The sequence below is a fragment of the Hyperoodon ampullatus genome (assembly GCF_949752795.1).
Source record: "Hyperoodon ampullatus genome assembly, chromosome: 8".
NCBI classification, from domain to species: Eukaryota; Metazoa; Chordata; class Mammalia; order Artiodactyla; family Ziphiidae; genus Hyperoodon; species Hyperoodon ampullatus.
This window is the reverse complement of record NC_136921.1, coordinates 84,316,608-84,330,521: the sequence shown is the minus strand read 5'-3', so window position 1 is coordinate 84,330,521 and position 13,914 is coordinate 84,316,608. Positions and strand designations below refer to the sequence as shown.

General features: G+C 39.7%; 1 protein-coding gene across 1 annotated transcript in view; it reads left to right on the top strand.

Annotated features, from left to right (window-relative positions):
- ABCB11 (ATP binding cassette subfamily B member 11) overlaps window positions 1–12,889 on the top strand; it is a gene marked incomplete at both ends in the record, with an annotated part of 83,912 nt that extends 71,023 nt beyond the window's left edge. The window contains 6 exons of the mRNA XM_079710284.1: window positions 1,133–1,374; window positions 4,113–4,269; window positions 5,420–5,617; window positions 9,927–10,133; window positions 11,465–11,611; window positions 12,689–12,889. Of these exons, the coding sequence (XP_079566410.1) occupies window positions 1,133–1,374; window positions 4,113–4,269; window positions 5,420–5,617; window positions 9,927–10,133; window positions 11,465–11,611; window positions 12,689–12,889 (1,152 nt within the window). The remainder of the gene's footprint in view (window positions 1–1,132; window positions 1,375–4,112; window positions 4,270–5,419; window positions 5,618–9,926; window positions 10,134–11,464; window positions 11,612–12,688) is intronic.
- Between the last annotated feature and the right edge of the window lie 1,025 nt (window positions 12,890–13,914).

The window sequence follows — 13,914 nt, the reverse complement described above, 5'->3', positions numbered from 1 at the left end:
CTTTTTCATATATGCCTCTGATGATATGAGATTGAGCAGGTGTGGAGAAATAGTGGGGAAAACACAGAGGGTTACATGTTCAGTTTCCTGTCAAACAGTTATTTTTTCTACATCCCAGTTTGGTGTAGTATTCTCCTTTGCAAGAGAGGATAGTTCACTTTCCTGTCTATTTGGTTTTTTCAGCTTAATGGTTTCTGCAGGTCATGCCACCCACACAGAGAGGAGTTACTATCTTTTTAATGGCACAAGCTTTTAACTTTCACATTTCAGTGTCTGCCTGACTTGTGGCAAATGTCTTTCCCAAAGAGAACCATGAGATATATACAGTTTAGGTCTCGAATACACTTAGGTTTTAGCTATGCACTTTTAAGAGTATGTTCTAATTAAATCTGGTTATCAGAGGTAAATGAAAATATGGTGGCATAGACAGATATCAGGGATAAGGAATCATGCACACACACATAAACACACCCTCACCTTTTAACAAATTTACTATAAACTGGGTTTTTTCTCTTTAAAGAAGGAATGTGAACATTGCCCAAGTAGGCAGAAGCCAAAAGAATTTCATATGCCAATAGGAGGAAGTAGCCCACTTTTGTACCTTTTTTAGGATAGCACCCTAATTCGGAAACAGTGGCTATTTACCCTAGAGATTGAAACAAATACAAATTCGTAGTATAGACTAAAAGATAAACTTCATACTCAGTTTTAATCTATCTTATATAGTATTTGGTCATAATTTTTTAAGAAATAGAATCTAATATTTTAGGTTTATATTATTAAACAATCTTTTTCTCTCAGACACATCTAAAGATACCATTTTGAACATTTCAAATGAATTCACAAAGATAGCCTTGTGTACCGTTTTTCCCCCTCTTCTCTCTTCCTCAACAAGTAGAGGCAACAAAGCCATGTTAGGATCAAGTAGAACTTGTGTTGAACTGATAGAATGTCTCAGGGTCCAGTCAAATTGATCTCCAGCAACTTCTCTATGTTCCCAGATGATGCCCCCATCTGTGCTGTATACTGCCTTCTGTCATTTGCACCAGATCTAATCCATGTAATGGTTGAAAATGTCATGAAAGCAGTTATCTCTGCTCTTTTATTTCTAAAACTCTTTTTCATTCTTCAGATTACAAGTGAAGCCCTCAGTAATATTCGCACTGTGGCTGGGATTGGAAAAGAGAGGCAGTTTATAGAAGTGTTTGAGGCTGAACTGGAGAAGCCATACAAGACAGCCATCCAAAAAGCAAATGTTTACGGATTCTGCTTTGGTTTTTCCCAGTGCATTGTGTTTGTTGCTAATTCTGCTTCCTACAGATATGGAGGTTACTTAATTTCCAATGAGGGGCTCCATTTCAGCTATGTGTTCAGGTGAGGACTACCTGGCCAAAGTCATAAAAGATCAGCACTCCAGGGAGGAATGGTCTGGTTCTATCCATTAGCTTCTGCTGCTTAAACCATCCCAAACATGGTGTCTTAAACAGCTCAGATTTATTATTTCTTAAAGATTCTGTGTGCTGTCAGGGTGGTTCTTCTGGACTGGGCTGACTCAATCAGGCTTCTGAGTGCCCGTCTCTCTCCACACGGCCTCTTAGCAGCTGAGCTTGTTTTCTTCACATTGTGCTCTCAGAGTTCCAAGTGCAACAGAAGATTGCAAGCCCCAACATGCGAGCACTTGCCAACTCTGCATGCATCACATTTTCTAATATCTCTTTGGCCAAAGAAAGTCATACGACCAAGTCCAGATTCAGACAAAAGAGGAATGGACCCCATCTTTTGATGAGAGGATCCGATAATTGTTTCTCCTTTACTCTCACACGGCTATGACATGGCACTGACACCTGATGGCTGTCCTACAGTTCAATTTATCCTGACACTATTTACCTGGAGATAGCGTTGGGTCCTCCCACAGGTTAAGGGCTCAGTCCTACAAGACTGCCCCTCCCCCAACCCTCCACACCAAAGCAAGTCCAGGTCATCACCTGTGCTTCTGACCAACAAGCTGTAGACCCAAGGTTCCCATGACCTCATCCTCAGCTTTGATTAATATGCTAGAGCAGCTCACAGAACTCAGAGGAACATGTACTTACTAGATTACCAGTTTATTACAAAAGGATACAACTCAGGAACAGCCAGATGGAAGAGATGCATAGGGTGTAGTATGTGGGAAGAGCTTGGAGTTTTCATACCCTCGCCAAGAATGCCACTCTCCTCAAATCTAAACATGTTCACCAGCCCAGAAGCTCTCTGCACTCTGTCTTTTGGGTTTTTATGGAGGCTCCATCACTAGACCTGACTAATTACATCATTGACCGTTGTCGATTGAACTCAATCTCCAGCCTCTCCCCTCCCCTGAGGTTGGGGAAGGGACTGAAGTTCCACCCCTCTAATCTCATGGTTGGCTCTCCAGGCGACCAGGCCCCATCCTTAGGTTATCTAGAGTTTTTACCAAAGTCACTTCATTAACATAACAAAAGACACCTCGGTCCTCTCAAAACTTGGGAAATTCCAAGGGTTTAGGAGTCTGTGCCAGGAACTGACAAAAGACCAATATAGTTTTCTTATCATAAGTCACAATATCGCAGAGGAGTAAAAAAATCATATTACAAAAGGGTGTGTACAGAGTAATATGACAAATTAAGCATTTTCACAATCTACCATACTGGTTAATGCTGAGAAAATCTAAAGTCCTTGAATAAGATGGTTCCTAGAACTACCTTATTTGAACTCTACTTTTTGTAAATAAGGCACATGTCTAGCTGACTCTTCCTAGGTAGAGACAGCAAAGACTAGTCAGGGGAATTTTGTTCTTTTGTTTATAGCTGCAGTCTGCTCTTCTAATAAGGTTAGCTTTGAGTCCAGTTTCTCACATTTCCAGACACCTAAGGGTGTCAGGGTACCAAGGGACTGGGTGCACATGCATATGGGTGTGGTGTGATGGGGCAGGGAACCTTGGAAGGATGAAGGGGAGACGGTCTGAGAAAGCCTTGAAGGACATTAGGAAAATCGGTCCTAAAAGAAATCTCTTCTCCAGCCACGAGTTCTATCTGCTCGCCCTCTATCTTCTTCTAGAAAAATATAGAAGAAATTTTTTTCTCCTGTCCCCACCATGCCCACCTCAACCAGGAAAGTCTCCTTTCTAAATTTTTGCGTATGTAGAGCTACTAACCCTAAATCAGAAATCACAAACGCCTTGACTTGTTTAGTTTATGTAAGACTTTGGAAGAATTATTTGCCAATGTGTAAAAATTGGGGCACTACAGAAAGCTCCCAATTTCCGGCTTCTCTTTAAAAAATGAAAGATGACCTTCCATCATTTCCTATTTTATTCTGGGTGCTTGTCATAGTTTTAAGTTTTGGACTGGGCTCCTAGAGATGTCTGGCTTTGCCAGTCTGGCCTAAAACAATTTCTGCTTATGAACTGAGCAGTAAAACACACAGAGACACCCTACCCCACCCCACCCCCACTGAGGCAGGCCCCATGGTGCGTTACAGTGCAGGTGGACAACTTTGGGGGGCGCCCCTCGCAGTATGGTCTATAGAGCAAAAGGGCTATCTCTTATCATATTTATCATTCATTTATTTATTCACTTATTTGCTCATTAATTATGCACACATTGAGGCTGGGACAAGTAGAAGGATACAGGCAATTGCATCATGCTGTCTGAAGCATGAATTACATGCCTGCTTGGTACAGAATTGATGCTTATATCACCAATCATTGTCTTTTACACATTAATCATAGATTCATAGAATGTTAACGTTGTAAAAATGCAACGCAATCCAGTGATCTTTCAAACTCCCTCCTTTTTTTTTTTTTTCTAAGAAGTCTTTTTTTCTCAAACAAATTTTTTTTAAAAAGCTGTTGTAGTTGAAGCAGGGTTTGGAAATCTGAGCCCCGCCTTGTTCAATCCTCCCCTCACCCTTTCTTCTTAGAACACAATTTGAAAAAGGCTAATCTCTCCAATCTCCCATTCCCAGACAAGTCTAAAGAGGCCTGCTCAAGGCTGCTTGGTCCTTTCCAGGGCTAGACCCCCAAACTCCTGCCTCTTAGGCCGTCACACCAACCACACCACGCCCTTTCTACCTGGGTGTCTGTCCAACTACAGGGTGATCTCTTCAGTTGTAATGAGTGCGACAGCTCTTGGGAGAGCATCCTCTTATACCCCAAGTTATGCCAAAGCTAAAATCTCAGCTGCACGCTTTTTCCAACTGCTGGACCGACAACCCACAATCAAGGTGTATAGTAGTGCGGGTGAAAGATGGGTAAGTATAGAGGGATAAGAGGTCAGTGGGGGAGGCTTGTGCTTCTGTGTGTGTGCAGAGCAGCCATTGGGGCTGGTTATTCAAGACCACTTATCTTCTAAATTCTGCAGTGTATGGGTGAACTCATATGCCCTCGGAATGGACAGACAGTAGATTTACAAATGTAAAGGAATGAAGTACCTTAGCATTAAAAATTCTTCATAAAGCTGGAACTTGAATAAGGCAATGATATCCAGTGAATACTTGTTTTATAGTACACAGGTACTATAAAACACACTTAGTTCCGGAATGAATGAAGCTACATGTCTTTTGAGACCTACCCAGCCACCCGGATTTCTATTGATATCCTGGTACGGAATGTAGAAAAACCAGTTTCTCCTGTCCAATAATACTGATTAAATTCATGTTTATCTGTGTTCCACGTGAGCTCATGTGGACTCCCAGAAAATTAATTTGACCTCAATGAAATATCACTTTTTCTAATTGATAGTCCCTACAGGTGTTTTTAAATCTTCCCTGCCTAACTTTTAATATCCCAGTATGTTCAAGAGAGCCCCAAACCCCTAAACCCCAGTAAAGTCAACTAAATTCAGAAATCTTTTAAAATTGGTCAAATGCCCTATTTCTCCCTCAGCTCAATAAAAGGTAAGTCTCTGTGTCGTTTATTAAATGTCTATACTTTTCTAGAGTTCACACGTCAGAGAGTACAACTCAAGGTATTTCACCTTTGCAATTCAGGGCTCAAGTAACTTTCTGTTTAAGTCATTTCAAGTGTAATGCTATTATTTTAAATCTCTGGGGGAACAGAGCTGTAGGAATTTGCAGTTACTGGCTTCTGTGATGCAATTATATCCTCTATTTTCTTCCATGCAGAATGTCAAAGAATGGGTGACAAGGAAATCCCCTTAGGTTAGAATGGGAATAAGAGATCAAATATCTTTAAATTCAATGCTCAAGCCTCCTTTTATTCTACATCTGCTGGAATAGGGACTAGAATGCCATTTCATTAAGTTGCTGTCTTTATACTTTGCACTTCAGCAGCTCAGTGTTGAAGGTATCTTAAGCAAGGATTTAAAACTCAGGCTTATGTGCATTTTCAATAGTCTAGATTCTAGTAGAGCATATATAATTCTAATCTTCCCGTCCACAGGACAACTTCCAGGGGCAGATTGACTTTGTTGACTGTAAATTTACATATCCTTCCCGACCTGATACACAAGTTCTGAATGGTCTCTCAGTGTCTGTTGGTCCAGGGCAAACCCTGGCATTTGTTGGAAGCAGTGGATGTGGTAAAAGCACCAGTATTCAGCTGCTGGAACGTTTCTATGATCCTAACCAAGGGAAGGTGGTAAGCAATGCAAAATTCTCAATGCATTTGAAAATTTTGCTTTCTGCAGAGTATCTCCAACCCCTAAAAGTCATCTTCAAGGTTATGTCTTGCCAGACTCATTCCAAAGCGCTTGCCTTGGACAGTATTTTCCAGTTCCAGTCATTTGTTGGTTGACCTGATTCTACCTCACAATTTCTAACATTATATTCTTCCCAGTTCCAGATGGTCTGCTGACCAGTTAGGCAAAGAAAACTGCAAAGCTGGAGATGAGTGTACTTAACAGAAGCATTCACTTACCTGTAAATGGGGCAGAAAGTGCAGACTAATCAGGAAACTAATGACTGGGAATGGAAAAAGTGGGGGTGATAAGAAACACAATGATAAATGAGTAAGAAAGGGAATTCAGTATGAAAAATCTGAGACAATCCTGGTTCAAGAAGCTAAAGTCTAAATAATATAAGGACCTCAAATTGGTAGTCATATGCCATAAATCTTTGGTTAGGATGTTGGTGGTTTGCTTTGTTGCTTATTTTCCACAGAATTTCTTCCTTTTTTCTCTTCTTTTCTTTTTCCTTTCTATTTTTTTCCAAATAATATATGCAAAGGAGCACAAAGTAGAAGAAGAAAGATTTGTTAAAAAAAAAAAAAAAACCAACCCCTTATTCCACCCTTTCCACCCCCCATTCTCCATTTTCCTGCTCAAAGGCAACTATCTTTAACCACTTTCTGTTTTTAGATCTCCCAATGATTACCTCAAAGTCCCTAAATAATATGCTTATGCTGCTGTTTCATGATTTAACGAATTTAGGCCCTCTGTTGATTTATTCTCAAGAGATGGAAATTTAGCTTACCCTCACTTCTCCCCCTCCTTTTACCCACCTCCCAATATGGTTACATTACTTTTAAAAGTTCTTTTATTTGTAAATTTAATTAATACACTTCTGTTTCTTTTCCATAACCTATAGATAACACCTCTTGAATTCTCATTTTCTAAGATGAGAATATTAGCAATTCTACCTCTATTTTCACCTCTTCCTCCCTCTTTTTATCTCTCAAGTCCTAATAACTATACTTTTATATTATCTTTTTTTCTTTAATTGGAGTATAATTGCTTTACAATGTTGTGTTAGTTTCTGCTGTACAATGAAGTGAATCAGCTATATGTATACATACATCCCCTCCCTCTCGGACCTCCCTCCCTCCCCCTTCCCCCCCATCTGGGTCGTCACAGAGCACTGAGCTGAGCTTCCTGTGCTATACAGCAGGTTCCCACTAGCTATCCGTTTTACACATGGTAGTGTATTTATGTCAAACTTAATCTCCCAATTTGTCCCACCCTCCCCTTCCCCCACTGTGTCCACATGTCTGTTCTCTACATCTATGTCTCTATTCCTGCCCTACAAATAGGTTCACTATTTTTCTAGATTCTACATATATACATTGATATTCAATATTTGTTTTTCTCTTTCTGCCTTACTTCACTCTGTATGACGGACTCTAGGTCCATCCACATCTCTACAAATGACCCAGTTTCATTCCTTTTTATGGCTGAGTAATATTCCATTGTATATATGTACTACATTTTAAAAAAGAATATAAAATGCTTACCTTTTGTTTATGACATTTATTATCTTTCATGCTTTTACTCTAGGTTGATTCTAAAAGTTGAAAATCTATTAACAACTTTTATTATGGCTAAGTAAATATTGTTCATCTCATAGTTAAGTAGTGAGGTACATTAACATTACATTTTTCTTTCTTGATTGTTTTTCTGAAAGACTTTCTTTTTTCTTGCATTCTCTGCCTTTATAAAATCTTTAGTTTCTTCCAATGTCTCTCTCCTGATACCTATTCAGAGGAACCTGCTTCTTTCCCTTATTTCTGCCACTGCCTGGACTAATTACATCCTATACCTGCTGAACAACTGTCAGCCTATGAGTTTCCTGCAGTATCTTTTGGATTAGATCCATTATTTCCTAGTTCCCGTATCTTCCTCTTTCTTTTGTTTTCTGTCTCATTTTGTTGGAGTGCATCTGCAAGTAGTTTTCTAAGAAATGATTCAGAGGTGTGGGTCTGATTGATTATTTAATCCTTCTTTTTTGAAAAAGGACTTTCTGATATCCCTGAATAGTATAATCTTCATTGCAATGAGGATAGATAACATGATGAGAAATGCTGAAAGAAACTTGAAAGAGGCAACTAAAGTTTCCCTTGCATAAAGCAAAACAAGAAAATAAGCAAACAGATAGTGGTAAAAATCCAGGAAATTATGAAAATAAGGAGTAAGAGTTGATTATCTGTAGTTTGTAACCACTTTTATTAATTTTAGGTATAGAGATTTTAATTTGTTTGAAAGTATTTGGTGATTGATGAATCTAGAAAGTACATTGCACTGGGGGTCTGATCTATACAAAGGACAGGATCCAGTTTCCCCAAGTGTCAGATCTTTCATGTCTATCACCCAGGTAGACTGTGAACTACATGACATGCAGGGACCTGAATCCTTCATGTTTGACTTCTTCAACATTAACATGTATATTAAGTATATTTCTCTGAATGTACTCAGTGAATGTTCTGGTTGCAGGTAGAAAGCAATGCCCATGAAGAAATCAATATGATTCCTTGCATATCATAGCCACAATATATTTTGTTACATCATCGTAAAATGTTTCTACAAATATTTTTCAGTAGGAAAAATACCACCTTTAATGCAATTTTAAAAAATCCTCTTTGCTTTTAAGGAAGCTAACAAACGCAGACATTCAACATTTTCAACATTTAATTGGGTACCTATGATGTGCCCAGCACTGCATTAGGCCCTGTGGGAAATTCTAAGGAGCATGAAGCATGTCTTACGCCTTCTAAGAGCTTACAACACTAGCATATAGACAACAATTAGCAAACAGCTCCAGTATTTAATTGTTAAGTTGTGCTTTGCAGTCTATAAGTACTATGGAAAATGCATAGAGGAAGATGAGTGAGGGATAACTGTTGAAGAATGCCTTATATTTTTTCTAGTAGTGTTTGTTTTTTACACTGCCAAAAAATTATCTAAAACATCATATATTTACACCATTTAATATAATCTTTTTCTGAAATCATGGGGCCAAATACTTTACAGTATTGTAGTATGTGAGACATACTGTACCTTTACTATTCTAAGGCTTTTAAGTGAAAGAGCTCAAATGGTAGACATATGAGTTCCTGTAATTAACTGCCTAGATAGATCATGAGTTCCTAAAAAACAGAAATTTTTTTCTTTCTTTCTTTATTATTGTTTTAACATCTTTATTGGAGTATAATTGCTTTACAATGTTGTGTTAGTTTCTGTTTCATAACAAAGTCAATCAGCTATATGTATACATATATCCCCATATCTCCTCCCTCTTGCCTCTCCCTCCCACCCTCCCTATCCCACCCCTCTAGGTGGTCACAAAGCACGGAGCTGATCTCCCTGTGCTATGCAGCTGCTTCCCACTAGCTATTTTACATTTGGTAGTGTATATATGTCAATGCTACTCTCTCACTTTGTCCCCGCTTACCCTTCCCCCTCCCCGTGTCCTCAAGTCCATTCTCTACCTCTGCCTCTTTATTCCTGTCCTGCCCCTAGGTTCTTCAGAACCACTTTTTTTTTTTAGATTCCATATATATGTGTTAGCATACGGTATTTGTTTTTCTCTTTCTGACTTACTTCACTCTGTATGACAGACTCTAGGTCCATCCACCTCACTACAAATTATTTTTTCTTTATATAACATACAAAAGACTGTCTAGCATGGTGCCTTTGTGGCAGGTAATTCAATATATGTTTGTTGGTTGACTAAGTGAATAAATGTACTCCTTTCTTACTGGGGTCTGTTATCTCAATTATTCAGAGGTTAGTATCAGTGAAATCAAGGAAATAAGTTTGATTCTTACATTGTCCAATAGCTTTACATAGGAAACCCCATTTCAAACCCCATGGAGTCTCAAAATCGAGGAATTTTATGTACTTGGAGAGGATGTGCTGCACCAAAGGATAAGGGGAAGTTTTTTTGTTTTTTTTTTTAACTAGATACTGTCTGGAGTGCCTTTCCTGTTTGTATAATACTACCTGTAGAACTAGAATTTGGGAAACAAACAACCATGTCTGATCACAGCTTTGACACCACTTTTGGCAGACACCACCTCCAGAGGTCAAAGGCAACATAATTTATTTCCAAGAGTCCTTGGATTGTTGTCTCCTAAGCAAAGCAAATATCTTGTATAACACTAACTCTAGTATACAAACTTTCCTCACTGCTGGAATTCTAAAACTCAGTGCCCTGATTGTCACCTCTATTGGCAGATGATAGATGGCCATGACAGCAAAAACATAAACGTCCAGTTTCTCCGCTCGAAGATTGGAATCGTTTCCCAGGAACCAGTGTTGTTTGCCTGTAGCATAGTGGACAATATCAAGTATGGAGACAACACCAAAGAAATCCCCACGGAAAAAGTCATAGAAGCCGCAAAGCAGGCTCAGCTGCATGACTTTGTCATGTCCCTTCCAGAGGTGGGTACCAAGTCAGAGTCATTCCCTATGGCAGATGGGGAGGGAGAGAGGTAGAATGATTAAAAAGTATTATGATTGTGGATCAAGGAGAAGGTCAAAGGCAACACAACTTATTTCCCAGTGCCCTGAGATCGTCTCAATCTTTTATGCAAAATAAATGTCCTTCATCAACATAATCTTTAGTTTTGGAAAGTAGTATATTATCCAATGCAAAGGATTCTCTATTACTTGTTGTAAGTAAAGCAGTACCACATTGAGCATCAGCTTAGCATAACAGAAAAGAAATCCTGAGATTTGGAACAGACATTGATTTGAATCCAAGCTTGGCCACTTTCTAGTGTAAAGTTACTACTGTAACAATTACTTTTCTGAGACTCAGTCGTCTACAAAATGCAAAAAATGAGAGAGCACACATAATAGCCTCAGAAAGAAAGCTGCTGCTGTTACTATTGTCATCATGATCATTTCATTACTTGGCAGCAACTCCTGTGCATGGTGGGTAAGTTGCATTTGTCTTGGAGTTCCTTACTTTCCCAGAGCCAAGTTTGAATGTAGTGTGATATTGACTCTGCATTTTTCCATCCACCAAGGGTTTCTCTTGGTGGTTGATCACTAAGAAAATTAAGACATGGAAACTGAAAAATAGTAATCGGGAGAAAATGATTTCTGTAAACATTAAATGATAAGCTGGCTAGAATAGTTAGTACAATACCTGATGCATAGTAAATACTCTGTGAATGTAACTGATTTTTACGTAGGCGTCAGGCAGGGATTTTCCTTCATAATTTCATCTAAAACAACAAATATGTTAACTAGTTATTAATATCTGCATTTTTCAGATGATTTTGCAGCTCACAGAAATTTAAACAATTTGATCATTATCACAGAGCTGGTATGCAGCAAGAGTGAAGATTGAAAGTTAGACTTGTGTTCCAGAATGATACTACCTCAACAAGGGAATGGACCAGGAGATCTCTTGAAGGCCCTTATATGCCTAGGATCATTCTGTCTTGGAAAGATCTTCCAGACAGGAGTTGGGAATCTTAAATCAGGGAGGATCTCATATGCAAGGAGAAAGAGATCAAAAATACAAACCTAAAAGAAATGCAGAGAAAGGGATACAAAGTCCCCGTGTTTCCCAACATGAAAGGTCATAAAACGCCATATTTTTTTTAATATTCCTAAATGGATTTGACATCCTTTATACAAATTATTCCCAATTTCAAAAAAAAAAAATTATTTAAATCCTCAGAGGGGTCATTGATGTGGGCTCCATACAGCACAGGAGCAATGGCTGTTTCTGGTTCTCAAACTTACCATATTTTTTCCAGAAATATGAAACTAATGTTGGGTCCCAGGGGTCTCAGCTCTCTCGAGGGGAGAAACAACGCATTGCTATTGCTCGGGCCATCATACGAGATCCTAAAATCTTGCTACTAGATGAAGCTACTTCTGCCTTAGACACAGAAAGTGAAAAGGTAGGTATTGATTTTCTAAAGTCTTAGATCATTATAAATGAGTTTTTTCCTGTAATATTTGTCCTTATAAAATGGTAGTATGGTTAATTTTCTGATTCATTAATAGTAGAAATTGCCACTCCTTTGTGGCGCCCAAAGACAATAGTCTAGAGAAAGTGATTTAAAATAGGATTGCTTCAAAGAAAAAAATTTTTTTCACTTTAAAATAAGAATTCTTTTTAAGATTGTTTAGGCTAGGTGACACTTTTTTCATGGGCAAATATGAGCTTTCTTAAATAAAATAAAATAATCCAGGCCATCTGATAGGCATTTCATATTTTATAGTTCTAAAGTTCCATGGCAGAGCAGGTGGGAAGCATACAACACAAAGTTAGAGGCGGTATCTGATGTGCAGTTTGCATGAAAGGAAATGTAATTGGGCAAAACACAATTATGAAACTTACCATTTAGAATTAACTCCTTAAAAGTCAGGATTCTGTTTTGGGGAGAGCTAAAACGTCCTCAATGAAGAACAGTATTAGGAGTGCCTTTTTTTTGTTTGTTTGTTTGTTTTGTTTGCAGTAAGCGGCCTCTCACTGCTGTGACCTCTCCCATTGCGGAGCACAGGCTCCGGACACGCAGGCTCAGAGGCCATGGCTCACAGGCCCAGCCGCTCCGTGGCATGTGGGATCTTCCCAGACCGGGGCATGAACCCGTGTCGCCTGCATCGGCAGGCGGACTCTCAACCACTGTGCCACCAGGGAAGCCCAGGAGTGACCATTTAACTGTTACCTTACATTACTTCCTTGGTTTCATTTTAGCAAACTAGACCCTCCAGTATTGTAAAATTACTCTGTGATCTTGTAGTTTGGTTCATTCTGGCTTCATTGAAATTTTTCAGCTTGTAGACTGCGATTTAAGTCACTGATGTATTGCATTCAGCAAATATTTATTTAATCCTCTCTCTCCTGTCAAGCCTTTGGGTTTAACCCCTGAATATAGAGATGTTAATCAGGTGGTATGAAACAGAACTCTCACGATGGTGGGCCAGGGAACAAGCATGCGTCTTTGCATCAACTTTCCATCTTCTCTTTGCAGACGGTGCAAGTCGCCTTGGACAAAGCCAGAGAAGGTCGGACCTGCATTGTCATTGCCCATCGTTTGTCCACCATCCGGAACTCGGATATCATTGCTGTCATGTCACAGGGGATGGTGATTGAAAAGGGGACCCATGAAGAACTGATGGCCCAGAAAGGAGCCTACTACAAACTAGTCACCACAGGAGCCCCCATCAGTTGACCTGACTTGAGAACTTCATGCACAGTTGGTGCACCAATTACAGAAGTGCTGTGGGTTTTTTTTTTTTTTTCTTTAAGCAGAAATAATGATATTTTACTTTTACAGATACGGTCATACATTGGCATCTGAGCTAATTTCTAATGACTTTCAATAGTAATTTAGTTTTAAATGTCTGTATATAGAAAATGAAAGAAACTAGGGTCAGTGGCAGTGAGAATCCAATGTCAAGCAGCTGCTCAGCCATCACCCAGTGCTTTCTCCATGCAGGGGCCAGTCCCAGTTACTACGTGGGTATTAACAAGATTTGGAGGAAATGAGACTTTGAATTTCTCAGGGACAGAGAACCATCCTTTGCATTTTTGAACCCTCAGTGTACACAAAGCCTGGTCGAGAATAGGCGCTCGACAAATGTTTTCTGAGCTGGGCCAAGATCATATGGAGAAGAACAGAAGGACTGAAGACCAACTATATATATATATATATTTTTTTTTTTTTTTGCGGTACGCGGGCCTCTCACTGTTGTGGTCTCTCCCGTTGCGGAGCACAGGCTCCGGACGCGCAGGCTCAGCGGCCACGGCTCACGAGCCCAGCCGCTCCGCGGCATGTGGGATCTTCCCAAACCGGGGAACGAACCCGTGTCCTCTGAATCGGCAGGCGGACGCTCAACCACTGCGCCACCAGGGAAGCCCCCAACTATATTTTTTGACTGAAGTTTTCTTGCATGTGAAATCAGATTCATTTATGTCTAAGGATGAGGATGGGAAAGGAGGACTTTGATACTCTGGATGCTCTCAGGCTGAAAGGGGCAGAAAAAGGCAAGTATTAGAAGGAGCTTACCAGTCAGGGATGTTGATTTATAGATTCAAGGTGTAGTATGTGGGTGGTGAAGTCTCCATTTACTGGACTAGATTCTGCCGGTGTGTCTGGAGCAGGGGGCTCTATCCCAAGCCTTGTCCCCCTCTTCATCCCCCTCCACATTGGTTGCTGTCCTTTGTTTCTCCAAATCCCAGCATGAAATGAAAATA